This window comes from Lampetra fluviatilis, chromosome 8, assembly GCF_964198595.1.
Source record: "Lampetra fluviatilis chromosome 8, kcLamFluv1.1, whole genome shotgun sequence".
Taxonomy (NCBI): domain Eukaryota; kingdom Metazoa; phylum Chordata; class Hyperoartia; order Petromyzontiformes; family Petromyzontidae; genus Lampetra; species Lampetra fluviatilis.
In genome coordinates, this window is record NC_136282.1 from 7,114,992 (window position 1) to 7,142,754 (window position 27,763).

Consider the following 27,763-nt stretch of genomic DNA (forward strand, 5'->3'; position numbering starts at 1 on the left):
GGACTGGTTCAAATATTTGCCAATGTTATTGGTTGTGAGCAGGAACCAATGTCATGTCACCGAGTTGGGTTCGTAGTGCACTGCGCTAACCAGTATACTACTGCTCACCACCAAATACATAACAACCGACATTCACAACTAAGTGGATGTGACATTACCACGGCGCTTGTGATAGGCTAGGTGCACTTTGAGGCCACGTGAGTTGTCGGAGGCTCGCTGGCAGGTCACGGGACAGACCCAGGTGCCATGGGTTGATGGACTGAAATAACTGGCAGATGCACCACCTGTGTCCAATACTGTGGCAACTTGCTTCGTCTAAGCCACCCGGAACTCTGCTCGTTGTAATTGGAGGGCAATTGCCTCCCAACTGCCCAGTAGCATCCTTCACGAGCCTCCTCCAGAGGCCGATCTTGACACTGCTGGTACCAGTCACAGGCAAGTCCACTCAGCTCAATATCCTCCTGTACCACATCAGTCCATCTCTTTCATAGCCCGAGCCATGCCCGTTCAGCCCCCTCTATCCAGCCAAACAAAAGCCGATTAGGCATGTGGTGGCTGGGCATTCGGGCTACATGCCCTAGTCAACACAGCCTTGCTTACCAGAGGAGCTCACCGATCAGACTGTGCCCAGATCTTTCAAGGATTTGTGAGCTCCTCACACAATCCAGCCTGGTTAAACCCAGAATGGATCGTGTGGGCAGATCAGCTCCATGGTAGGTCCAGGTGACAAGGACATTGGCCTGCATCCACTGTTCCTTCACTTTGTAGTCCAGCAGATGTTCTTGCTTTAACTCAGTGTGCATACATGATGTTGTGTGGATGCACCAATGCCAAAACAGAGTGTTGGTAATTACAAGCCCATGGGCGGCACACAAGTCCAGTAGACTCCTACCGTTGTTATTGAGCTCATCTGGCCCATGCCTTCCAATCACTCCAGCCCGGGTGCCTGCGCCATGACCCACTCGGGCATTGAAGTCACCCAATGGGAAAACACTTTATCCTGAGGGGCCACTTTAGCTAGCACCCATGACAAGTCATAGAAGGCATGTGACTCATTGGCCTTGCCAGCATCCCTCCACTGATGTTCATGATCAGTGGGGGGGTAAAACCACCACCCCATCACCACCACCATTCCTCGCATCCCATTGATGGGGAGGAGAGCCCACAGTAGCCTGGAACGTACAGCTTCCCACACCTCAACGCCACGTTCCCACGCCCCCTTCATTATTTTGTTCAGAAGAAGAACCACTCCCTGTTGTTTGGCAGTTTCTGACACCGAGTGGAAAACTGTCCACCCCTCAGTGACAGGGGCCAGAACCAGTCCACCGGACCTCTTAAATACCAGAGATCCAGGCGGGTAGTGATCCAGATCCTGACGGAGGAGTGGCAGCCTCTCCTCCGCATTGAGTGTTCGAACATTCCCTGTGGCCACTCGCAGTGGCTTTTTGCTGTTTCTAGAGGAATCCCGAGGATGCAGGTTCAATCTCTTGGCTCCGCCAAATGGGGTTTGGTCAGCAGACATCATAGACGTCTGTCCCCGTGGGGCCTCCAGCACAAGCTTCGTTTGATCTCAGGAGATAATAAAAAACAATCATTTGTAGTTGACCTTTAAAACGCCAAAATTTGCACCTACATTGACCACCAAACACAGTTCTTGAAACAAACATCGGCCAATATTCTATGTATTACAGCACAATCTCTCATTAGATGCACCACATTGTCACCTTTCCCAGGCAATACACTGGTGTAACAAGGCCTGAATGTGGCTATAAGACTGTCGTGTTTGTAAAGCCTAAGGAATCAATCTTTGTTTGGGGCAATTGTGTCTATACTGTACTGTGAATTAAAATGAGGCCTGTTAAAACCTACTCCATTTATTAACACATTCTCCCCTCTTTGAATAGTGAATCGGTAAAAAAAAATCTCAGGAATGAAAGTAAAATGTTTCTTTTAACGATGCTCTCCTTACGGGAATATTTTATGATGTAAAAATGCTTTTTTTACCTTTCACAACGACAACAAAAATTACGTGAAAAATTGGGAAAAACAATGAGTTCACAAGCTGAGGATGCGTGGTAAGTTTTGATTTCCTTCAAATGAAAAGGAGTGAAAAGCAGAGGCTACATTTCTGGGAAGAGCTGGGGGGGGGTAAGACAAAGGACCGCTCTGTGCAAATTAAACAAAACACATTTAAGGGAATGTATTTGCAGATGTGTGTGGACACAAAACAATTTAACTCACCACGTGCGTCATTAAAACTGTCTTAACAGAAACTTATACCAAGTATAATTTTTATATTTCTGACAATGGCCTTTCTTCAGGGTAGAAGAGGAAGAGAAACGGCTGGGTGATTTGACTTATAGTTGGAGATTATACTTCACAGTATTGAGAAAAAGTCGAAATGTTGAGAAAGCTCACCGTTTTGAATTTACATACTGTATTCGTAGCTTACCGAGTAAATATTCATCAATTAATCGAATGCTTACAAACCGAATTATGGTCAAACAACTCCCACGACCGACAGCGTCTCTCTGAAGAATATTAGCATATTATAGGTGAACAACCGAACCAGTCTTACCAGTTTACTACTAGCTCTTTATATCTGCTATCTACGGCAAGCTTGACGTGGTGACTTGTTAAAACCAGCGGTGCTTCACTTCAACAGTGTTGACCAGAGTTACAATAAGTCTGTCCGTGATGTTCATCTGATTTCTAGTAAAAATGTAACTATAATCGAACACACATGCTGTATTCAAACTGAAAGATGTTCATCCAGCGAGGCTAAATGAATATAAAATATATATTTACCTAACATTATATCTTGTGTCTATTGAATGTTAGAAAAGTCCCTTGTTTTTCCCATAATGAAATGTAACAATCAAGACAATGCTCTTCTTTATGAAATTCAGTTTTTTTACACATGCATGAAGGCTGTGTGCTTTTTACACATTTGTGTCTTGTTTAAAAATTCGACTTTTACTGCATAAGGGTTTAATCATACATACTGCTTAAGAACAGTAACATTTGAAACTGTTCATCAATTTATATAAAAAAAATATCCTTGTTTACTCAAGGCCCCAGAGTGTACATTAAAAATCTCCCAGTATAAGCCAATATCCATTCTCTCACTGCTGTAAGTACCTTTGCCTGAAACGTCAGCCTCCTGTATAGTGCTGTCGTAACGCTGGGCTAATAAAGAATGTGGTGTTTTTGAGTTGTGCAAGGTTTCTCAAGTGCCCGCCGATGGAAATAAAGGCAGAGGCCAAACTCCCACAATGTAATTGCACAAAAACATGCAGACAGGAATTATGACCTTGCTGATTCAAAGAAATTGAGAGCCAGTTGGCTTTTATTTCGTCTTTCCCTCCGAGGTGAGTGACTTTGTCCTGTACTCCTGTGCCAGCTCATCATCGAGATGAAGAAACATCCAATGGTCATTAATACAGTTCTGTTAATGACCTGCTTGGAATGTCACATGCAGCCAACCTATGTACTAGACATGCCTACCACCACATTCCATCCCACCCAGAGATGTGATGAATTGATACAATTTTCAGTTCCAAAATGACGTAAGATAAATGAGATATTTTGAGAACAGGCAATTGTTTCAAAACATCTCTTGTGCGCTCACTGCGTTTTTACCTTTTCATTAATATCTTTACCTTGCTATTTCCACTCCGATTCAGCAGTTTTATGAGCTCAATTCGCCTAAATCTAACATATGTAGTAGAGTTAACTACTCGATGTTCACAAACTGGGAGAGCAAATCGTTAACAAGGTTTTCCCGCTCAAACTAACGGTCAGGGTCTCACAAGCTGTGAGAGCTGACCGTAAACAAGGTTTTCTCGCGCGACCAAACGGTCAGGGTCAGATAGGGTGAATTGGGATCGAAAAGCAGATTGGGAACGACCAATCACAGGGTTCCACAAGGTGGCCGGGGATTGGACAACCCGGCCACGAACAAGTATAAAGCCAGAGCGCTCAGAGCTCTCGGGGAGTTCGACTACACGAAGACCCAAGACGGCGGAAGAAGCCTAGGACCCTGGACCAAGCCCTACAGCCCTTATAAGGGCTAGGGTTCAGAGTAACCAGTGGTCGGGGAGACATCTCCCTAGGTCCAGTCAGAGGACATTGAAAGAGCGGGGTATTAAGTAGCCTGTAGGGTGCGGAGGCTTGTACGTTCTGAGTGTAACGGGTGAGGGGACCGTATACCCCTCAGTGCATAGGGACTGTGTTCATAAGACGAATAAAAGTGTGTGCTACAAAAGACGTCGAAGAGTCCGTCTGTACAACACTACACATATAACGTGCATGAATCGTGAGAACAGCAATCAATATTAATGCATTAATCAAGCAACGTGACATGGCTACCACGCATGCTTTTCTGAACAATGGTGGTAGGCAATGCCATAGTCTTGAGTGATCGCCACTGAGCCAATTTACACGGAATCATCGGTTCGATTCCCACAAGTGTATAAACTGCTGGGCACTATTCCTTCACTTGTCAAAAGCCTTTGACACTGTTGACGATGATATTCTACTCACAATACTGGGTCAACTACTGACGATGATATTCTACGATAATCTTCTACTCACAAGACTGGGTCAATTAAAATGTTCAGACGATACAATAAAATGGTTTAAGAGTTACCTCTCAGACCATTCTCAAAAAAGTGCACAGTGATAACATCTCGTCCACAAATATTAAAATAACAAAGGGTGTTCCATAAGGTTTCATGTTGGGTCCAATTCTGTTCTCAATAGATTTCAACAATCTCGGACTCAACTCAATTCACTCAGAACCAAATACATTTGTTGATGACCCTGTTATATAAGCACTGGGTAAATCTCCAAACCAAGTCAAACAATCTCCAACACAATTTCCACTGAATTTAAAATCACTGTCATCATTAAAATTTCTCTTAAATCCTAAAAAACTGAAGATCATGCTATTTTCTTCAAACAAAAATCAAGTTTAATTCCATTCAACTATTGCTGATATCAGAAACAACATCATTGAACAAATGGAATGCTTCAAATACTTGTGTTTATACTCTTTGGTTCTTTCGGTAAAGTCACGTAGGTAGAAAAATAATAGATCACGACCTTTCAATCGCAACACAAGCTGCTGAAGTAGCCTACTTTCAGACCGCAGTCCACTCACTGGCATTGACTATATATCTTTTATTCTCCGCAGGGAATGGATTCTTTGCTCCGCTGCAAGTCTCCTATTGCCACTCTCCCATTGACATATTTCGTTGCTTCCTCTTAGTACCTTTCACGCGACGGCCAATGGTATAGTGTATAGCAGATTGTATAATAATAAATAGTATAAAAGTGTAATATTTAATATAATGTATAAGGTAATATATAGTATCGTAATTGTATAGTGAATACTCCCTCCCTTTGATGCTGCTAATCCTGCATACTGCATAATGCATGGGCATAATATGACTTTGAACCCCCCCCCACCTCCTACTCATTCCACAAGTAGTGACTAATCCCATATCTGCATTTCCCATGAATATATGCTAAATTCCTCTTGATATGCAAATTCCTTTGTCAAGGCGCCCCTTCCCCCTCCAACCCAGCTTAAATATACGCTGCCAAGCCTGGTGGTGCCCATTCAGACGCTGTCTTTCCGACAGACCTGTTCTTCACCTGAGGACTTCTGCTTGCGTTGTGGCCGAAAGGTTGCGAGAAGAATTTTATAATGTTTTATTTTTATTATTTTATTATTTCCCTTCTACGTGACTTTACCGAAAGAACCAAGAAGATGAATCCCTGCAGTCACGAAAGCTTTAAATCAAAATTTAAAAAAGGTTTTAATACAAAAACAAACATTGGTTTCCCATTCAATTGCATCTGCTAATTATTTAAGGTATCATTCTACCACTTTGACAATTGTGACACTTACAGATCAGCTACTAATGAAACACTCAGACTAAATTCACATTAAATCTTGACTTAAAGCTTTCTTGCCACGTAGACAGAACAAATAATAAAAACAATAACAATGTCACGACGTTTTGATCACAACTCGAGCAATCGTCATCAGGTGAACAATATAGCGGGAGAGCTGTTTGGAATATATGGTGGGAGCGCTGCTAAGGTAAGGAGTTATAAAGGTTTGAGATAGGTGTAGCCCAAGGGTCAGTGGGCGGGGCTAGAGATGAAATTTGCATGTAAATATAAGATCGGAGAAATCTTGACAAACGAAGCTGTGGGGGTGGCTATTGTATTGTGAGAGATTAGCACGTCAATGTAAGAAATTTGCATGTAATTGTAAGCTCGGAGAGAGCTTGGAAAGAGCCATCGCCTCATAGAGGTGGAAAAGGATGGCAAGCCGACATTTACTACAGCTAACGGTGGCTGTATTAGTGAATGTAACTCAGAGTCAAAAATAACTGCTAACATAGGAAGATAGGGAGGGAACATCACAGCAGTTATGACCGAAACTGGTTAATAACGTCCTTCCAATGATTGCTCAGTTTGTACCCATCTTCTCGGTTGAAATTGTGTTTGTGTTTATATATCTGGATGGCTTCATGAACGAATCTTTGCCGATAGCCAGTGGGCTTGCAGAGTACCCTCGTATTGTCAAAATCTATGTTCCCACAGCAGTAAAACAATGATCAGCCACAGCTGAGGTATTGGTCCTACCATGTTTCAGATCTGCCTTGTGTTCACGATAAAACTGCATTTGCAAATGTGATTTGTAACTTTCATCATTTCCCATGTATCGATAGTTCAATTTGAATGTGCAATTTCATGACGGGACCGTGTGTTGACTTGAGTGTGGTCTGGGAGTGTTCTTGTTGTTGTGTTGCTGCCCTGCCCAAGCCTGGGAATTGATGTACTTATGAAATTTGAACTTATATACTTTATCTATTATATATATTCGTTTTTAGTTATTCGTTTTCCTTTCCTATACGTTGCACTCTGACCGCTTTTTGTATTGTTTGTTGTTGTAACTTTCTGACCCCGTGCCCCTACTTGACATCTGTGAAAATAGCTTCATAGCTCATCAGATTTCCCCAGGATAAATATAGATTCTGATTCTTCTGATTCTGATGAACATTTCTGCTAGAAATTCTAGATGCACAGTTAGCTGCATAATGAATGTGAAAGACCGTGTGATGTAACTTGAAAATGTGGGTCAATGTGTGTTCTTGTTATAGCCGAAATGGCACATTTTCTTTAATTACCTGCAATTATCAATGAACTCGACTTAGAATCAGGTGCATTTACTTTGTGCAATTAAAAAGTGAGCGATTAAATGTATAAAACAAAGTTTACCTAAATCTTCAGCATATGATTTACTGCTTCTCGTCGAAGTAATGGAAACATAGTGAATTGAGGTGAACTTGAAGATACACCTTCATGTCCCAAGTACATTAAGGTGAAATGGGTGGATGGCTGGTATTTAAATGCAATACAACACTGTAAAAAATAACAAAAGTGTCCCTCCACAATACATGACTAAGAATGGCAGCTGACATTCTCCTGACATTTAATTGCGCCATTTATTTTTGCTGCACAGTGCACTTTGGGTGACTTCCACCTGCTGAGATTTTTAGCTACATATGTCATCACCCAACTCGGATGCTTTGAAGAAGCGCATAATACAGCTATATACACTGCCCTGCAAAGAACTATGTAATGCGAGCCAAAAACAATATATGCACACACTCTGCTAAAAATGGAATATCACATTGAGTTAAACTGTTTGCAAGTAATTTCCATGAACCAAGCAACTGTCTACGATGATATAAAAAATCAATCGCTACTTCCAGAAAAAGGCTTCCGTATCAAATAATGCATTAAACGCTCATCCCCACTGTATGAAGAATATGGCAAGCAAGAGAGGCTATGCATTGCGACTGGAACACGAGTGCAGTTGGGCTCAGCACATTTTAAATTTCAACACGGTGAGCAACTTAATGAACACTTGATCAGAGTTTCAAGTCCAAAAGTCCCAAGCAGCACACATCACATGACGACGCTATGAATAAGCGGATCAGCCCTGGCCAGCATACATGCGGGTTATTCTACGTTCTCTATCGTGGCATCACTTAAATGCCATCAATCCCGACAATCCCTCTGTTTTGCCGGCACACTAAGTGCTATTGCCTTAATCTCCAAAATGCCACAAGCTTTTCGTTTAAATCTATGCTAGGGGTATTCAATCATGCAGAGCATAGCAGTACAGACAAGGGTGTCTACCACTGCCCCCACGAAGTCTGTGCAAATCAATCAGTGTAATAGAAGCTGCCAAAAAAGACCACGCCAAGTTAGGGTCTACAGGGGGTGGGGGGGGGGTTACACCGTAGCTAGGATACATACTCAATTGAAATGTTTGTTCGGCTCTTGAGATACTTGACCATCCAGTGACTGTCTGTATGAAAGCTAATGGCTGTGTTTAGCAGGATAATATAGCGTGTTATTCATATATAAACATATTTAAGGCCATACAATATTCTGTTGTAACAAAGTATGCGGGTAACAGAAATAAACACTGGTTTTACATTTATGGGGCCATGAACGATGACTTAAAATAGCTCATTGGGATATGTTCTCAATGTGATACCAACCGGAGCAAAGCCAACAAGCTGGTTTTCTCTAGACGAGGACAGAAAAGGACTCTGAAGTGGTAGAGTATTTTAAGAAAATTACGAGTGCGTGTTTATTCTAAACTCAAAGCTGACCCGGCAGGAAATTCATTCTAAACAAAGTAATGAGTTGTGGCCTTGGGAAGTCAGTGAAAATGGAACCACAAAACAACGAATTTCCTCTTGTTAAATAAATAATAATTTTCATCTCTACAAGTAAATCCACCGCTGGACAAATGCCTCCCCCATGCATGTAAATCATACAGCACCATACTGGTAAGGGGACGCTGGTGAAAGGGGGCCCAGATCTTAATTTATGTTATAGCCATGGCCAGGAATCAAACTCAGGTTGGCTGGGTCAGCAAAATAATACTATTTCATCAATAAATAATTACGCTGTCTTTCCGACAGACCTGTTCTTTACCTGAGGAAGGCTGCTTGCGTTGTGGCCGAAACGTCGTGAGAATTATTTTATTATGTTTTATTTTTATTATTTCCCTTCTACGCGACTTTACCGAAAGAACCAAGAAGATGAATCCCTGCAGTCACGAAAGCTTTAAATCGAAAAGTCATTAATCACATTTAAGAGCTTTACCTAACCATGCATATGGCACAATCATGTTTGTGCTATGCAGTCAATAAGCATAACATTTTATTGAAATCTAGTTACTGATTGACCACGAGTGTGAAAGCAACTCAACTTGTCATTGATTTATAACATTTTGCCTTGTGGTCCTGAATACCACTCTGCATCACAAGCGAAATAAACACGAAGGGCAGGCAATACACGACTGACTGCAGTATTCATCTCCAGCACTTTTTGTCAATCCACTGCTTGATGATCGCCTCTCCATGTCATATGGGTTATTGGGGCTATTTGAACATTGTGCTAAGCCTAACCGTACTACAATTAATGCTGTTGAAGTGGACTTCGTTTCCCACCACATAGTCACACAGCTTATGGTGGTCATCCATATAATCACTCTCCAGGCTCAAACCGGCTTTGCTTGCAAGATAAATACACCATCTGTTCGTCTGAACCCACTTTACATGTTCTCACGTTAACTATAAACTCCTAACCAAGAGCCTTACTGTAACACCATTGTCAACAACAATGCCCGCCAAAAATTATAGTTTTTTGGAACTATCGTCAACAAACGTGAATTATATATTTTTTAAAAACATGCTGCTATCAGTGTTCGATGACCCAATTCGCCATGGGAGCACGTTGGTAACAGTTTTGTATGGGCGTAACAATGGATTAATCAATAAATTATTCGTCTACGTTCTCTATGTAATCGAAGCATGTGAACTTTCCACTTGACTTTTGGATTGAATGATAATGCAGAATCACAATTCACCAATTCGCGAGGAGGGAGAATCCTTGCACTCCTCGTAGTTTCTACGTATGGTGCGCGTGTGTCCGTGAGTGTTTCTGTACGCACGCTAATTTACGCAGCCGACTCCGCTTGTCACAGTGTTCTTCAAAATATCAATATTATTTCATCTGGGTGGAGAGCTAGCGCTGTTCTTTGCCCCATGTGCGAAAAACGACGCGAAGTTATGTTCCTGGCCACATCTAACATCAATAGAGTGGTATCTGAACTGGTCCTCAACGGAATAAGGGGCCATCCATTTAGTAGGTACGAAAAAATCAGTCAAAACTTGACCCCTCCCCCCCTCCCTGTACGCACGCGTACTTTTTACACCCCCCCCCCACCACTTGTGTGCGTACGTACGCTTGACGCACCCCCCCCACTCGAATCCTATAGAACGGCCGATATTTAATCCACGCAGATTAAATATCGGCCAAGCTTTACACACAGCTTTGTACAAACAGTTATACTTGACCGTGTTATCAATCCTGACTGGTTATTCAAAAAACGTCTATTATTATCTTAAAACACAATTAAAACTCGGTGAACTAGTCTCTACATAAAGTGCGTCGACTGAACATCTACTGTAACAGTAGACCGATGGACAGACCAGTGTTAGTACTGTAGTCAGGGAACAGCAGCAGCACGAACAGAGCACCACGGCAGCTAAAATCTTGAGACAGGGGCAGTCTGCAGTGAGGCCAGATTGAAGGATGTGTAATCCATGGGGCAGACCGCCAGACTATGTCAGACTCACAGCTGAGCTGCGTGATAGCTGCAGTCAGGGGTACGGTGGCATACAAGTGACACCTCTCCCACAGTCCCACTTCTCCCGGTAGTACTTGTCTGACAGCAGAAGAAACTGAACTGTGGCTCATTTGAAGGCCAATGTAGACAAATTATCAAGGCTTCACCCCCCCCCCCCCGTTTCCTCTGCGTACGTACATTGTCAGCAGACCCCCCATACGCAAGCGTACACATTTGGGTTAACCCCCCCTCCCCCCTCCATGCGAACGTACTAAATGGATGGCCCCTGTGATGAGGTATGGTCAAGTAACCTCCTCCATGACCCTCAGTGTGCAAAGGCCTCGATCAAGCAATGGATTGACATTTGGCTGTAAATTATTATATTATTATATGTTCAGTAGGTCTGCAGTTTTTCCACTTAAAATTGCAAACTAACGTTGGTTTCAAATATTCAAATATAAATGGAAAATAACCTAGAAACCTCAATAAAATGGATGCTTTTGTCATAGGCTGACGGACACAATTTCGATTTATTATTTGGGTTCTTCTAACAATCCTCATTAGAAATACTTATCAAAATAGTTTTCTGCTGTCAGTACATGGTAATGGACCTGCAAACTGATACGCAAACATCGCTAACTTATTTTCCCACTGGAAAGACTGTAATAGCAACATTTCAGACGGCACAAATATGGGACCAACGCCACGGCTCAGCACAAGGCCGGCACTAGGTGGATGCTGGGGTGGGCCCTTCCACCACCTCGTGTCAGAGGTCGCAAACGGGTTTTGATTCCTTACCCGTACCCAGCCGCACCAGGGTCGCAAACAAGTACCCGTACCCGGCTGTACCCGTACCCTACCCGTACCCGGCCGGGTACGGGTAGGGTACGGGTATCGGGTACCTGATTGCAACCTCTGGGATGAAGTCATGTTGCAGGCATGGGTGGGTTGATTCTAGGAACTTGAATTGTGAGAAGAGACAAGACGTTGGGAAATGAGTGACAAACAGTTACTCACCAGTGACTCACGGTCTACTCGTACCCGACCGCACCAGGGTCGCAAACGGGTACCCGTACCTGGCCGGGTACGGGTAGCCGGGTACGGGTAGCCGGGTATCGGGTAGGGTACGGGTATCGGGTACCCGGTTGCGACCTTTGCCTCGTGTCCCCTTGGCACTCCCGGTGTTTACTCTTCTGCACGGTACTGTCTACCACTGTTACGATGGCCCACACGATAGTATTACCCCCCCCCCCCGTCCGAGACGAGCTAAAGCCAGGCCTGCAAAGAACTCCAAATAAAATTCCATTAAGTTTCTCATGTCACACGACCACAGCCAGTGGACAAAATAAGAATTAAAAATGTATAAGTTGTTAAATGTAATTATTTATTAATTCACATATATATAGGATATTTTTTATACATAGCACAATTTAACTCATGGGATTGTTGCTCAAGTGTTTCTAGCACACGACTGGTGTCACCGATTTGGCGAGGCAACCATGTAAACTAATGCATTCAAAATGCTATGACCTTTTAACCAAATCTGCCAAGCGCACTTAACCTTTCGCAACGATGTGCAGAATTGTGAAATGCGACAGGTGTTGAAAAGCACGACAGATTCAGCACAGTTTACAGATATGAAGTGTCTTAAAAAAATACTCACACCGACACGTTGTAACAAGTCACCTGCTTACACTGTATTCACCTACTAGCTGATATACCCGGCGTTGCCAAAAAATATTTCAAAACTACTCTTAAAAATGTAACAGCAGTGCGTACTGACTGTGGTAGTACCTGCTATGATTACAGCAGTGCATACTGTGGTGGTACCTGCTATCACTACAGTAGTACATGCTGACTCTATAGCAGTATTTATGGACTCGAAAGCACATGGTGAGGCCTACTCCCGTGCAGAGCCTCCAGCCTCGACTAGATTGTCCAGCCAGCCGAGGTGGCATCTTGGCAGGCTGGGGCTGGGCTGCTACTCCTGACCACCCCCCCAGCCACGATCTCCCGGCCGCTCTGCAGTAATATCTACGGCATATAGTGGTAGCATCTACCAACTGTATAGTAGTAACTGCACGTATCGGGGTGGGGGGGACATCACACAGTGAAGAATTTACCTGAGCGTTTAGTGTATTTGAATAGCATTTTTAACACGAAATACAATGTCCCCCTCAGTCCCACCGAAGGCGTGCAGCTTGGCATGGGCCATCCCCCCCACCAAAGGCGCGTGAGTTGGTACAGTCGTGCATGCATCATACATAAATAAATAAAAAGAAAGCACACACAAATCGCACTAAATCGCTAAATAAACTAATTACAAGTTGACGGATGTGAAAAAGGAATAGCGCTTGCTCACGGCGGGGCTTACGGCGTGGTACCTGGCTATTTTTATTTAATGTAAACCCCACCGTTGGAGAGCCAAATCCTTCGCAAATGCACAAACACAAACAAACCCACACACAAACTCCACCACAAACCCACAGACAAATTTTTACTTTGATATATATTCTTGCACTAGTTGTAGGCACTCCTATAACGGTCTATACAGTCACGGTCACTTATGTTTAACCTCTCCCCACTCTTATCTACCTTTCACCTCCCTTGCACTCAGCAGCTCTCAGCGACTCCGCACACAGCGTCTTCGCACACAGCGTCTTCGCACACAGCATCTTCGCACACAGCAGCTTCTACCCTTCCACCGCTGCTCCCTCAGACCCGCTCACCCATCTGTCCCGGGCAGGGGGATCAGCCATCACCCGCCCGGCGACAGCATGAAGGTTGCGGTTGCGTTGACGGCTGTAGCGGCAGCGGCGAGATGTCTTCACACTTGGTCCCCGGCAACAACTCCCCGCTCCGCTCACGCAGACGCCCTTATATTCCTCTGCTAATTATCCGAGACCTCTCGTGTGTCTCTTTAGGCTGGCGCCTGTCGGCCCATCAATCAACCCTTATCTCCCGTCTCCCTGACAACACCTCCGGTGTCAGCGTGCACAACCGGTCGACCACGTTTGCACCTGTTTCGTCCCTTACAACTGGCGGTTTGCCCGTGCAAACCTCACGCGCACCTGTTTGCCCTCAGTTGCTCTCGGTTAACTGTGCGCACCGCGTATTTCACTACATTGCAGATATATAAACACTGCCCACCTCACCAAAGTGCAAATGCAGCACAGGACACCCTTAATATTCGCAGGGGATACGTCCCGCGAATATTCATCTTTAAAATATTACGAGGAAAATTGGATCAGGGGGGATAAACATATTATGTTTCATCATAAACATATAAACTGTATGTATATAGTAATTCGTACATATTTTATTCATATAGTTTAGGTGATCTGTGCCTAACGCCTGATACTGTACACTGTGTAACGCTGGGGAGGCTACGTGGATCCGAGTGATGTCACAAATTATCCAGTAAAATATCTGCACACACGAACACCATCATCTGGAATGCCACCTCATAAATTGGTTTTGAAAAAAGGAACCATTGTAATGCCGATTCCAAATCTCAACCCCAAAAAAGTATTATGCAATGGCACACGTCCAGTGATTCGTGAATTGATCTGGCACCGTCTGATGTGAATTTACCATTAATTTTGGGGCGAAGACCGTTTCCAATCATTCCTGCATTTGCTATCACTGGCAATAAGTCACGAGGACAAACTTTTGAGTATGTTGGACTTTATCTCAACAATTCTGGTTTTGTTCCCCGAATGAAAACTTTATGTTGATTTGTCAAGATGCAAAACTCCAACCAACATCAAAATGCTGATTCTAGATTTGAAGCTTTCGTCACTGCAAGGATTCATATTCTTAGGTTTTTTCGGTAAAGTCACGTAGGTAAAATGTTGTTTTTTAATTACTATAAGTAAAATAAAAATAAAAAAAAATAAAAAAAAATAAAAATCACGACGTTTCAGAGGCAACACAAGCTGTGTTGCCTCCGAAACGTCGTGATTTAAAATTTTTATTTAATTTTTTATTTATTTTACTTTTATTAATTTTACTTTTTTTTACCTACGAAAAAACCTAAGAATATCAAAATGCTGATTCAACAAAATTCATCTCAAGGAAAACTTTTGGGAGATGATCGTCAATTTACTTCAAATGTGCTATATAGACAAATTTTTGATTAAATAAATTCAGTACAATCTTTAAATGTTTGTCTTTTTAATTAAATATATTTTTTATGAAGCCGTCATATGATGCACAATTACACAAGTAATGTATAGTTATTTAACTTGCCTTTAATAAAGATTCACATACAAATATGTAAAAGTACAAATAGAAATCAATAAATAAGTGAATATTGCACACTTAGTAATTCCAAAACATTGTAAAGAAAAGTGCCCGTGTGTAAACAGTGCGGCAGATAAAGGCAGACTGAGGGGGAGAGCGTTGCGTGGGAAATATTTTGTGGTCTAAATCTACACCGCTCTCTTGCCTCACTACAAAACAACACTTCTTGTCAGATGGTAGCGCATGCTCCAGCCGCCAATATTTAAAATAAATACCCGCGAATATCAAATAGCACAACAGTAAATTAATCGCGAATACGCAAAAAACTCGATTATAAAACCTGTGAATATTAAGAGTTTATTGTACCTTCATCAGCAGTTTTCCTGAACTTTGTGGACATTTATTACGCCAATATATGTGGTTGTATACTTAGAAAATGTATATAATGCAATATTCGTAGCTTATGATTGATATCATATATAACTGGTCAAAGGTGGCAGACGCCTGTAATCCAGCACATTTCAGGCGAGGATTGGTGGATCGTAAAAATGATTTTTAAATTCCTTTTCCGTCAGCATTGAGGTCTCATACCCTGGCTTGCCAGCAAAAGGCGGTACAGCAAAAATGTGGATTCCACATTTAGATAGAGTACTACGAGAAGTGTTCGATCAGCACAGAGCTTGCACTCCACACACCATGGCATCCAGACTTTGCAACACAAGGAGGAGGGGCTCCAATTGACACAGACCACCCCAAGAAGCCGCCAGAGCTGGATGTGCTTCTAATTGGGAAGATGCCTAATGAACCAATTATTTGTGGAATGTTAAGAAACCCACTCAATTTTTCTTTATGGAAGATTTAATCATCTTATTATTATTTTGGAGAAAGGTCATCTATAGGCATTACGTTTCAGTCAAGTCTGCGCCATTCTTTAACAGTGAGCGTTAGAACTCAAAAGATGTTCTTAATAACAAGCAGGCAATAGAACATATCTCTAGCAGATGGATATTAAATTCCCCCAGAAAGCTAAACCTTTTGATCGGTACAAAAATAGCAACTGCTGGGCTAATCTCAAAGGACTACGGGGGTCTTGTCCAAGATAAAAAAAATTGTCACATCCCACTGCTGGGTTGATCACACACCTTCCAGAGGTCTGCTGCTTGCAGTGCTGGATACTTAAATATAGCAGTTTTAACATACGGAAATGTACAAGGACATCACAGACTCAACACGACATCCAAACACCACAGAACACAGTACACCCACATAAAACCATGCAGATTTTTGTCAGCAGTTAAAGTTTTGCGTTTGCTGGGGGCACTTACCTTCAATAATTAAACCTACCTTGAAGCTTGCAAAAACGCACATATGAACAGTTGAGCAATAATTAAATATATAGGGGGCATGGGATAAATGCCCAAGTATGTGTTTTCATAAAAATTATGTTGCATGAAGCAGCTTGAATTTTACTCAAATAACTTAGTTTCCTGCCAGTAACCAACAATAACAAAGTGCGTATCTCACGATATGCAATTTAAATCTCATGTTATATTAGTGTTTTTTTACGTAAGCTGCCAACACGTGCCATAAAAGCCGTTTGCTCCCATTGTTATCATTATATTTTTTGTTTATGCCATGCAGCGTTTCGCAAAAAGTATTTTTAACACGCAAGCAGAAAACCCTGTCATGTGACTTCGTACTCCTTGCGTCAGCTCAGTCTGTGGCCGTTCACTTGGAGTGGTGTTAAGTGCCCCTTCTCGTTGCCCATGCTGCAGAAATAAGAGCGGCAGCACTAACAGCCAGCATCAGCTGTCTGTCCGGGCCAATAAAACCAACCGTGTGCCGGGCTGGGGATGGGAGTTGCCATGTTTTCTTTTCCCGGGCGAAGGCTCAATCTCTGTTTCCCTGCCAACGCGTCCTCACTGTCCAGGGGTTGTAGGACTGCAGCGCACAACGGACACGCACGCGAGCACGCACACACAAAAAGCAAATAAAAACAAACAGCTCATACTCCCAACAGAAATGGGCATGCTGCATTACGGTCGGGATTGTACGTGCACAGGGCAATAACTCATAAGACTGAAACAGGAAGAAAACAAAAAAGACGGATGGAAAAAAAACTGACTCGAGGGATAAGAAATAAATGTTATCAGGGTTAGGTTAAGACATAATTGTGCTCAATATTTTTACAAGTAGGTGGCAAGGTTATTGGAAGGTGACACACGAATGGCATGAGATGAAGACCCATACATTTGGCAACATATCTCAACGCTCGACACTTGCCGGGTTTACATTCAGGAAAATGAATTATCATAGTCCAAACGATTTGATGCAGCTGTTCACCTTTATCAAGTAAATGCAGATTATTCCTTACCCAAATGAATGTGTATTCTTTGATGTAAAGATCACTACTGGGGTGTACAAATGGCTGCAGCTACATTTGTGTTTTGGCAAATCCAGAATGGGAACACAGTGCTGTCTGTACAGACAAAAGCATATTCACATTTTGTGCATAATGGCAGCCAACACAAAAACTGAATATGTCGCACAAGGAGACGTTAAAATACCAGCAGAATGTCCAAAATCAAAGTGGGATGCCCAACAAAATGATTATTCTAATCAATGAAAGTAAATTAAATGAAGACATCAAAAACACTAATTTAACAATTACATATGATCAGCATTTATATTTAACAATTCTTTAAATCCGTTGACAATCCACTGCCGAATGAAGGCCTTCCCCAACACCGTGTCAGCCATGGGGGTCGTTTGAGGTTACTTCCCCACGCTGGCCAGTGCGAGTTGGTAGATAGGTGCTCAAGGCCGGTTCAGATATCACTCACCATCGATGTTAGCCATGGCCAGGAATTGAACTCAGGTCTCCCGGTTTATCGGGCACGCCACGGCTCTTGAGAGGGATTTAAAATATTCAAATTGCACATACAGTAGTGCTCTTAAGATTCCAAAAAAAACAAAAATTGGAGTTTCATGCATATTTAGTGTGCATTTCATCAAATGCCTCCACTTGCAATGTTAAAAACAGCTCAATGCGTTCATAAAATAATAATGACAGCAAATTAACCTCTAAAAAGCAGCCTGCAAGTTCCATTTGCTTAAACAAGCAGATGGGAAACTTAAATAATTATTTTGACCTTAAGCAAAGCATACAAAACCTATCTATTCACAAAAATGTTTTAATAACTCATGACATGTATAAGATAAGCACAATCTCTACAGAATTTTAAATCACCATCTTTGTGTGTGAAATACCATTTCAAGCCCACATTTGCTGCAATTATTAAATTTTAAGAGATTTTTTTAAGTAAATAGTATATAGACATTTCAGATTTTAAATGTAAAACAATACCACAATGGGACACTAAAGACATTTAAAAATGGCAAACCGCCTATTTTAAATTATTTTGAAGAAGCAATTCCAGAATCATGTTATTTATATACTTCTTATTCATGTTTAATTCGTTACACTACAACATGTCTTGTTGTGTATAAATGATTAATCAGATTATACATCAATCACCAGGTACAATATAATAACAATCATCTACAGCCATTTGACAAAACTACTATATTGGGGGGCTTCCTCGTGCCATTTTATTAATCTACAGGTCTACCCTAAAATACCGGATTGCAATTTTTATGTCCTGAATTACACCTAGAACGATACAAATAAATAATGAGTGGTAGTCAATAAGTATTTAAATTTGCAACAGCTGTGACCAATTCACGTTCATAGTGAGTGAAGTTGATTTGCTGCTTCATAATGTAGAGTGGGATTATCGTGGCATGCACAGAACGATTATCAAGCATGCCTCTGCACATCCATCTTTAAATAGGTGCCATTTGTACGAAACAGGAAATGGTATAACCGGTTACATTTTCCACTACCGTTGGAAAAACTAGCGTAGGCAAGCTCTCAATCTCCAAAGAAGTTAACGAGAGCACGGTGGACCCTAAGAAAGAAAAACCGAAACAAAGTGCACACTTGAAGCTTGTAACACGTTCATAACAACCGTGAGTTACACTCGCCTGCGGATACGATGGCGACTGAGGGCCACTCCGATTGCGCACTCACTTGGCAAAACTAACGCGAGCCTTGCCACCACAGGCAAGCACAAACACATGCGGCAAAAGAGCTTGCAACAAACACTTGCTCGTGTGGATGGCAAAGCGTTGTGAACGTTGAACCAAACAGTTCGTAGGCCATGCAACTATTCATCTGTCCATCTTAACATTGTCTACATCCACAATATGTATTCTATCAAAATTACTGGATGTAGTTCAGCCATGCAGAGTGTAGCTATTTATTGAATAAACGTAAGTGTATATGCTAATGTATTTACAGAAAATGTTATATTTTCAACTCTATGTGACCATGAAATTATCCATATGTTCACCTCGATCATTTTTACAGTTACTCTGTGTAGTCTATAAAAATTAATGGCTGCGCATTCAGTCATACAGTGTTGCTATTTATCTAACTATCATCACTGTACGTCAAAACCGATCCAGAATTCGCTTAAATTGGATTGATGCTGCTGAAATGGTGCACTACCAGAAGGCAATGGGGCTAAGCGGTTGCGGGAAAATACTTTCATTATTAATGTAGAGAGATGATTACATGAAGGACACATTTCCTGTTGACTTATAGTTATTCATAATCTCCACAACCATGCTTGGTTATTTTGTGTTATATAAATTATGTGTCTCGGCTAATTCATTTACACTCGTCATTTTGTGACAAGCAGTAGGGAAATTGCTGCTCATTGATAAAAACAGAAGTGTGAGTTACAACGCCACTGCAGGGACTATATATGGCCACATGCATTAGAGGAAACCCCCTCTCATGTGAACTCATTAGCAGACGATCAATTGCTGACTGTGCAATACAACTTCAATTAAAAAGTTAGAGAATGCTACTAGCTAAATAAAAGGCATTACCAATAAATATATGTTATTTAGCCAAGTGAATTTCTATCCTTTTTGAATAAATGAGCATCTTTAATTTCACAGTAACAGTTATTAAGTTCTTAAAATTCTGCTGTGCATAATTTATACGTTCGAGATATGGACTATGCCACTTGATGAAAGAAAATATTTAACACGCCTCTTATATGAGACAGCGTGCTTTCGCGATTTCCCCATACAAATTAGATGGTGGCTGTGAAAACTGAACCACTGACTCGGTCGCAAGCACACGACAGCCCCCCCCTCCTCCCATCAATCACGAGGACTGCTCGCGAAGGCGTCACGTTCCACCTGAGGTAGGTAGGCGAACGCCATGGTGAGCAAGGGGAACACAGGCCCATTTGAACGCACATCCTGTTAGCATGCAGCGGTCACAAGGTCATTAATTCCAGTCACTGCTCATCAACCTACAACCTCCGCGCTTAATTGATGTATATATGGTGGAATTGATAAAGAAAAATTACACGCTCCTTGCATTGTGCCCGAGTGGCAATGTTTGACCTCTCGGTGGATGGAGAGTGGTGGCCTCCTCCATCCACGTGAATGTCACGTAAAGCGAAGTTGCCCGTTTCGGATAATGCCAATTTTGGGATCACAACAAACCGTGTCCATCTCTTTGCACAACATAACCACACGCCGATAAATTATTAACATACTGTGCCACATCCTAAATTTACCTTTGTTGATAAAAGCAAACAATATCGCAACATCCTTCCTGCACACACAGTGTGACACTGTCCTTTAAAAAACATTTTTTTTGCAACAACAAACCATAACAATCATAACTTAACCATGCCCAGTGTGAAATACATGTCTTATACTGTCATACATGTTGAGTCAACGATTAAAAAAATATATTAACTTGGCAATATAATCACTTGCTAACAATAATAAATAGGCACTCCCTAAAAAGAACTGAGTTATGAAACACACTAAAAGACCAAAACATATCCACCGTGTCAAGACTTGATGCTGCTAAATATTTTCCCGCCAACACAAATGAACCGTAGTATGTATAGTGAACTTATTTCGCACCGTACGTAGAAAGCCCTGCTAATCGGAGGTGCGGGTAAACGACAAGAAACGAAACACAAAAAGCAGTTCTTAAGAAATGCGTTTACAAGGTCACTCAAATTGATCACAGAAGCAGTTCTATGCAATCTGCTTCAGCAGGCCATTGAAATGTACGATTGGAAGTTCCGCTTCACAACCACCCCAGAGCCCCGTGCAAAGGAAACGGGAGGTACCGAGTGAGAAACGGGGACCGCGTGCTACTCACATGCATGGCTGTCGCGTGCTTGAGAAGCTTCTGCCCCATAGTCCTGTGGGCAGCGGTCCAGTGGAAAGTGGAGAAGCCGGCAGTGGGTGAGAAGGAGGGGGAGGGAAGGAGGAAGAGGGAAGGAGAAATGCAGAGGGAGGGGTGTGGAGGAAGAAACAGCAGGAGGGAAACGTGGGCGAGCGGTCAATAAAAAATATCGCATCGTTACGAGGTTAGTGTGCATTACACAGAGGACGAATTGGAATGTGCGGAAGGGTTAACGTTCGTTGAGGCCATTTGTTTTGTCGAGCAAGAAAGTACACCACTAAATGGTGCTTTATAACGACGACAATTATGAGTAGCAAACTGATCGTAATTAATTGGAAACAAGTGAGAAATTAACACAACAGTGACTACATTCGAAGGTAATACCATAAACAATCCATCCGACATACTCTTTGGTTCTTTCGGTAAAGTCACGCAGGTATAAAATAAATTACATCACGACGTTTCGGGCGCAACACAAGCGTCCGTCATCAGGTGGGACAACCACAGCAAGAAACAATTGCTGAAGTGGGCAAAAAAGATCCGACATTCAGCTTTGTTGTAAAATTTACTAAAACACGTTGAGCCTGGACCCTCGCTCCTTTTCCTAATTCATCATCCACGCATTTTGCCTTGTTTACAGATGGTGTCAATTTCTGAACGTTCCATAGCGCACACTATAAGTATATGTTATAGTCCATTCATAAATAAGAAAAACGTCCTTCACAGATTAAAGGAAATATATAACGTCTGCTAACCGTTCACTGCATACATAACCTAACATGTGCGTATCATTTCAACAGTATATATTATGGTATCCGAAAATGAAACATCAATTGCTATGCTTTATCCACTGCCGATTAAGGAGCCCCAGGTCATCCGCACTGAGCAATGCCACAATCCATCTTGCTCTTTTGCATTGGCTGCTCCAGTGGTCACCCTCTCAGGCCTGTTTTCTTCCTTTAGCTGACATTTCATCACCATGCGCGTCTACCAGCTACCATTCGTTTTCATAATGCGTCCAGCCGAAGTGAACTTATTTTTCTTCACGGTCAATGTCTCTAATTTTCACTGCTTCTCTGATCAATGTTTACTCTTTATGACTCACGTGTAATTCCCAGAATGCATCTCTCCATGTTTATGTGCATACCTTCGATAAATCTCCATGTTACTTGAGGGATTCCATGTTTTCCATCCTTAAAGTAATAGCAGGTAATATGCATCGATGAAAAATTATCATCAAAAACTATTTTCCAAAATATCTCTATTATGCTCTCAATTGCCTTCGGATTTCATCATTTTTATGCTCGACTGCTTTCAATGATTACCAAATATGTCAATACTCTTTTGAGTACTGTATTCTAGTTCTCTCCCTCCAACGAAGATTTTTACAGCAAACCGAGTTATTTATTTATTACTGTTATTTTGCAAATATTTATCTTTAGTTCAACTTTTTTTCCAGGCTTCTTTCGCAAGTTATTTTTCTTATGTCTGGTGGTTCAGTTCCATTGGTTGTAAATGTATCACATTAATTAATCAAACATTGTGAATACTTTCACGATTCACGATAAAATCTTTATTTCCTCAATCAGATCTTCATAAAACATATTCTGGAGTTGCTGTGAAAAGCCTTTGTGAGAGGTAAACCTCCTTTGCTGAAAGCCAAATAAAAGGACACAAAATGCCAGGGACACCGTTGACTGCTAAGATCAACTACAATCATTAATAGTTGAAAAGCTGACATTTCACAGAAATGGGTTTAAATTTCAGGGCATGTCACTGAATATGACACTTCTGTTACATCGACCACAACTCACGAACAATATGGAAACAGCACCGACTTATCTGCCTAATTAGGGAGCGGTTGAGCTCAGTCCCTGCATTGTTTGAAGGCTCAGGCCAAATAGAGGCAGCTCAACAGCATGGCTCGAGCAAAAAGCAGCAAACGCATGACAGGCGTATAGCTGGGCATGTCAGTGGAGTGTATCAGTGGAATGTGAGCATAATTAACTGTTAAGATACTATGCCAGATTTGGCAACTCAAAATAATTGTATGCAGTACTCAATCAAAGCTCTCCAAAAAGCAACATCTGAATTCAAGACAAATATTTAAAAATTAGAAGGAAAAAAAAATCTGAAATGGAAGAGCGACACTGAAATTTCGTTAATCACAGGGACACGCGATGTTTTTGAAAAGTTGGATTGGAGATACATTCAAGTGCATGTTCATGAAGCAAATTAAGATAGCCGTGTGCACTTAACAAGTTTTGCTGGCTGGCACACAAGTGTGCGGTGGGGTGGTCACCGCACACATCAGCGTGATGACATCACTCGCATCCCACGGCAGTGAGCTGGGTTCGTGGGTCACGCTGGCGTTATCACACCTACCGCCCACCCAGCACTGGATCCTGTGCAAATGCGTAGGCAGTGCTAGTTTCGCTATACATATAAAAAACATATATGAAATACAGTGCTATTGGCAAAGTTGTAAAAAAATACCATGTACAAATTGCGATCATGCACAATATATCCAAAACTCATAATGTGCACTGCCAGTGCTGTCTTGTCTGTAATCCCACAGTAAATGTCTGTTGCTAAACGCCGACATCCATTTTTGTATTTCTGGAAGTTCTACACAGCAGGGGATACGCCCTTACCATCCTGTTGTTTCCTTTTCTGGTCAGTCAGGGTGGGTTCTGCAGTGGAGACCGAGCGCTGGCAGGACTTGCGAGCTTAGTGACCAAAGTAAATTACGAATGCGAGTGCTTGGCACTGGAGAAGTCAATAATTGCTTTTCTGCCTTTTCTATTTACAATTGCAAATCATATTTTTTAGGGATGTTTGCTGTTCCTTGATACCACGTATCAGATGTTCCATATTTACAGTACATTGTAATTTGGTGTTGTGTAGTGCCAAAGGCATCGCTATTTAATGATTATAAACATATCAGGTTATACATGGATGCGGTTGCCGTGTTGAAAAAAATAACACTCACACTGGGATAAATAGCTCTGTATTGCCTGTAGGCTAATAAAATAAACGTATTCTTTTTTATTCCAGCAATTATACAAAAGTCATTGTCCCGTGACAATTCCTCACACTTATCAATTCAACAAAACAAAGCTGTAAAACCTTATATAGGCATATCTAAACATATCTGCTCCTGTGACGAAATTACCCAGAATGCAGCCAACATCATCAGATCTCGGAAGCTAAGTAGGCAAATTGCGTGCCTAGTGCTTGAATGGGCAGCCACCTCCAATTAGCGCAGTTGGTTATGTACGGTGTGAAGGAAGTTCAACATACATATATCTAAACAAGTATGATGTATCATGATGCTGGGCTACATTTTCAGTAAAGAGCAGTACATCAAAATCCATTGTACTGTAATATGATACAATGTCTATGCTCACCAGCAATCCTTACAGACCAGCGTGATGAAGTACGGTCAAACAACCCCCACGACTGGCATGGCATGAGAAGGCCCTCATCCAGCAGTAGTCTGGCAAAAAAGGATGTGCATGTGCAAGCACGAAGGCAAAGGAGGTTCCAATGGTGTAAATGCTTACCCCGAGCTCTCATACTCTGATGGTGCATTGCCTTTGAGTTGTGCGCCTTTGGCGTCATCTGGTCCAACACCATGTGAGACTAGGCTCTAAGGAAAGCTGTCTCGGGTGTGGACCAATCAATTTCAAGGACAGTGCATACATTATCAGAGTTGTGTTTTTTGTTTGCATTCCGACCGCAGGTATTGTGGTCAATGCAAACATGACTCCTTGTAAAAAAGGTGTCAATTTTGTTGCCAGATAATTGGGTAAAAAAACAATTATTATAACTAATGCATTACTTTGCCAAATAAGTGTTATTGCCCATAAAATGCACTACGATACGCTACGGCTTGATAGACTGAAAGTCTGCCAAACTGGTGCAATGTTGCTGTGAAAAAACAAATGTCATTTGACGTTTATCAAGAAGGCCCATCATTTTAAAAATATACGAACACTAAAAAAAAAACAGTTTCTTTATAAAATAGCATTGTCTTTTATATATAATAACTATCTAGAACAGGGGTCCTCAAACTACGGCCCGCGGGCCACATGCGGCCCGCCGAAGACATTTATCCGGCCCATGGTCACTAATTGGGCTGCGCTTGTGAGCACTAATTGGGCTGCGCTGGTGAGCACTAATTGGGCTGCGCTGGTGAGCACTCATTGGGCTGCGGTGGTGGGCACTGATTGGGCTGCGGTGGCGAGCATTGATTTGGCTGCGCTGGTGAGCACTGATTGAGCTGCGGCGGTGGGCACTCATTGGGCTGCGCTGGTGAATGGTTCAATGGGCCAATTGACTGGACTTGCCCCCCAGGCCGAAGGCTGCCAGCCCTCCCCTGGCTGCGCTTGACTGGCTCTCCCTCCCTCAGCTCCCTCACTTGCCCCTCGGCTGCACTCCCAGTGATATTCCTGTGTCCTGGGGATGTACTGTGATCTGTGAACAAAACTGCAGGTGTAATTAACTTTTTAATGGCACCCGCACTCGTGTGAGCCTGGGGTAAAAGCGGAGTTCCCCCAATCAGACTGCATTGATGGGCAGTGCAGTCTGTATGTCTCTGTGTGGGCAAAGTTAATGCTGGTATATTGTTTTTGTAGCGCTGTATATATATTGGTATTTTACTAATAGCAATTTGACTCCCTAGGAAACTGATGTCAAGAAAGAGAAAAATTGACTCGGAGTATAGGATATTCAAAGAACAGTGGACTTATGATTACTTTTTCATGCAGTACAAGGAAAGAGCTGTGTGTCTGATATTCCAGAATATAGTGTCTGTGTTCAAATAATACAATTTACGTCGACACTATGAAACTCAACATGAAGATAAATATGATTGTTTGGTCGGAGAAGTGAGAAAAGATTAAATATTAAAACTGAAAAATACATTAACTCATCAAAATACTTTTGTGAAGCAGAAGCAGCTAAATATTTCATCACTGCGAGCAAGTTTTCAAGTTGCCAAGCTAATAGCGTGCACTGGCAGCCCATTCGTGGAGGGAGAATTTGTTAAAGAATGCCTTATTTCTGTTGCCAAAGAGATGTGTCCAGAGAAGGCCGATTTATTTAGTACAGTGAGTCTTTCAGGACCTACAATTACACGGAAGATTGAAGAAATGGGAGACAATTTGCATCAGCATTTGCAAAACTCCACAAAAAAACTTTCCTATTTTTCCTTGGCACTCGACGAAAGCAATGATGTTCGTGATTCTGCACAACTTCTAATTTTTATTCGTGGGATGAATGACTATTTCGAAGTCACAGAAGAGCTTGCTGCACTGCAAAGCATCAAAGGAACAACTACAGGAGAGGATATCTATGAAAAGGTTTGCCAAACTGTGAATGATTTGGAGCTGAATTGGGCTAAACTAGCCAGTGTGACAACTGATGGTGCTCCTAGCATGGTGGGGTCTAAGAGAGGAGTAATTGCTCGCATTAACCAAGAGATGGACAAACATAACCATTCTCATCCAATAGCCATACACTGCCTCATCCACCAACAAGCGCTGTGTAGTAAATCACTGAAGTGGAACTCTGTTATGAAAATTGTGGTATCTTGTGTTAACTTCATTAGAGCTCATGCACTAAACCACAGACAATTTCAGGAATTTCTGTCTGAACTAAATGTTGACTATGAAGATGTTCTGTACCACACAGAATTCCGTTGGCTGAGTCGAAGGAGAGTTTTGAAACGTTTCTATGACTTACTTCCACAGATTACAGCTTTTCTGCTTTCAAAAAACAAAGAAGTACCAGAGCTCAATGATGCAGAATGGAAATGGCACCTTGCCTTTCTGACAGATGTAACAGAGTTACTCAACAGTTTCAATGTGCAACTTCAAGGAAAGGGGAAGCTCCTCTGTGATATGCAATCACATGTCAAAGCATTTGAAGTAAAATTAGGCCTCCTCATCAAACAAGTTAAGGAGGAAAACTTCTGCCATCTCCCCACAACTCAAAATCTGTTAGCGGAAAAACCATTGGTTGCAATTCCCAAACAAAACATGTGTGGATTCACTGGAAAAATTGCAAAAGGAGCTCCAATTTAGATTTAAAGAGCTTCATCTCCATGTACAGGACATACAGCTTTTCCGTAACCCATTTTCTATTAACATTGAAAATGTGGATACAATTTACCAAATGGAACTGGCTGAACTGCAGAATTGTGACTCTGAAAGACGCATTCAAGTCAAGCAGCCTTCATAATTTCAATGCATCTCTCCCCTCTGAGACATATCCTCATCTCAGGAACCATGCACTCAAAATGGCAACCATCTTTGGCAGCACTTATGTCTGTGAACAGACTTTTTCCAGAATGAAACATTTGAAATCTCCAACCAGATCTAGACTAATGGATGCACACTTGCATCACTTGTTACGACTAGCAGTGACAAATATGGAACCGGACATTGACCATCTCATTAGCCAAAAGCAGGCCCATAGTTCCCATT

General features: G+C 41.9%; 1 protein-coding gene across 2 annotated transcripts in view; it reads right to left on the reverse strand.

Annotated features, from left to right (window-relative positions):
• LOC144933806 (oxysterol-binding protein-related protein 8-like) overlaps window positions 1-27,763 on the reverse strand; it is a 100,683-nt gene that overhangs the window by 58,748 nt on the left and 14,172 nt on the right. For both annotated transcript variants that reach the window (XM_078858960.1, XM_078858961.1), the window contains exons 3-4: window positions 21,246-21,288; window positions 16,817-16,921 (exon numbers count right to left, since the gene is read on the reverse strand). In XM_078858960.1, the coding sequence (XP_078715086.1) occupies window positions 16,817-16,921; window positions 21,246-21,288 (148 nt within the window). The remainder of the gene's footprint in view (window positions 1-16,816; window positions 16,922-21,245; window positions 21,289-27,763) is intronic.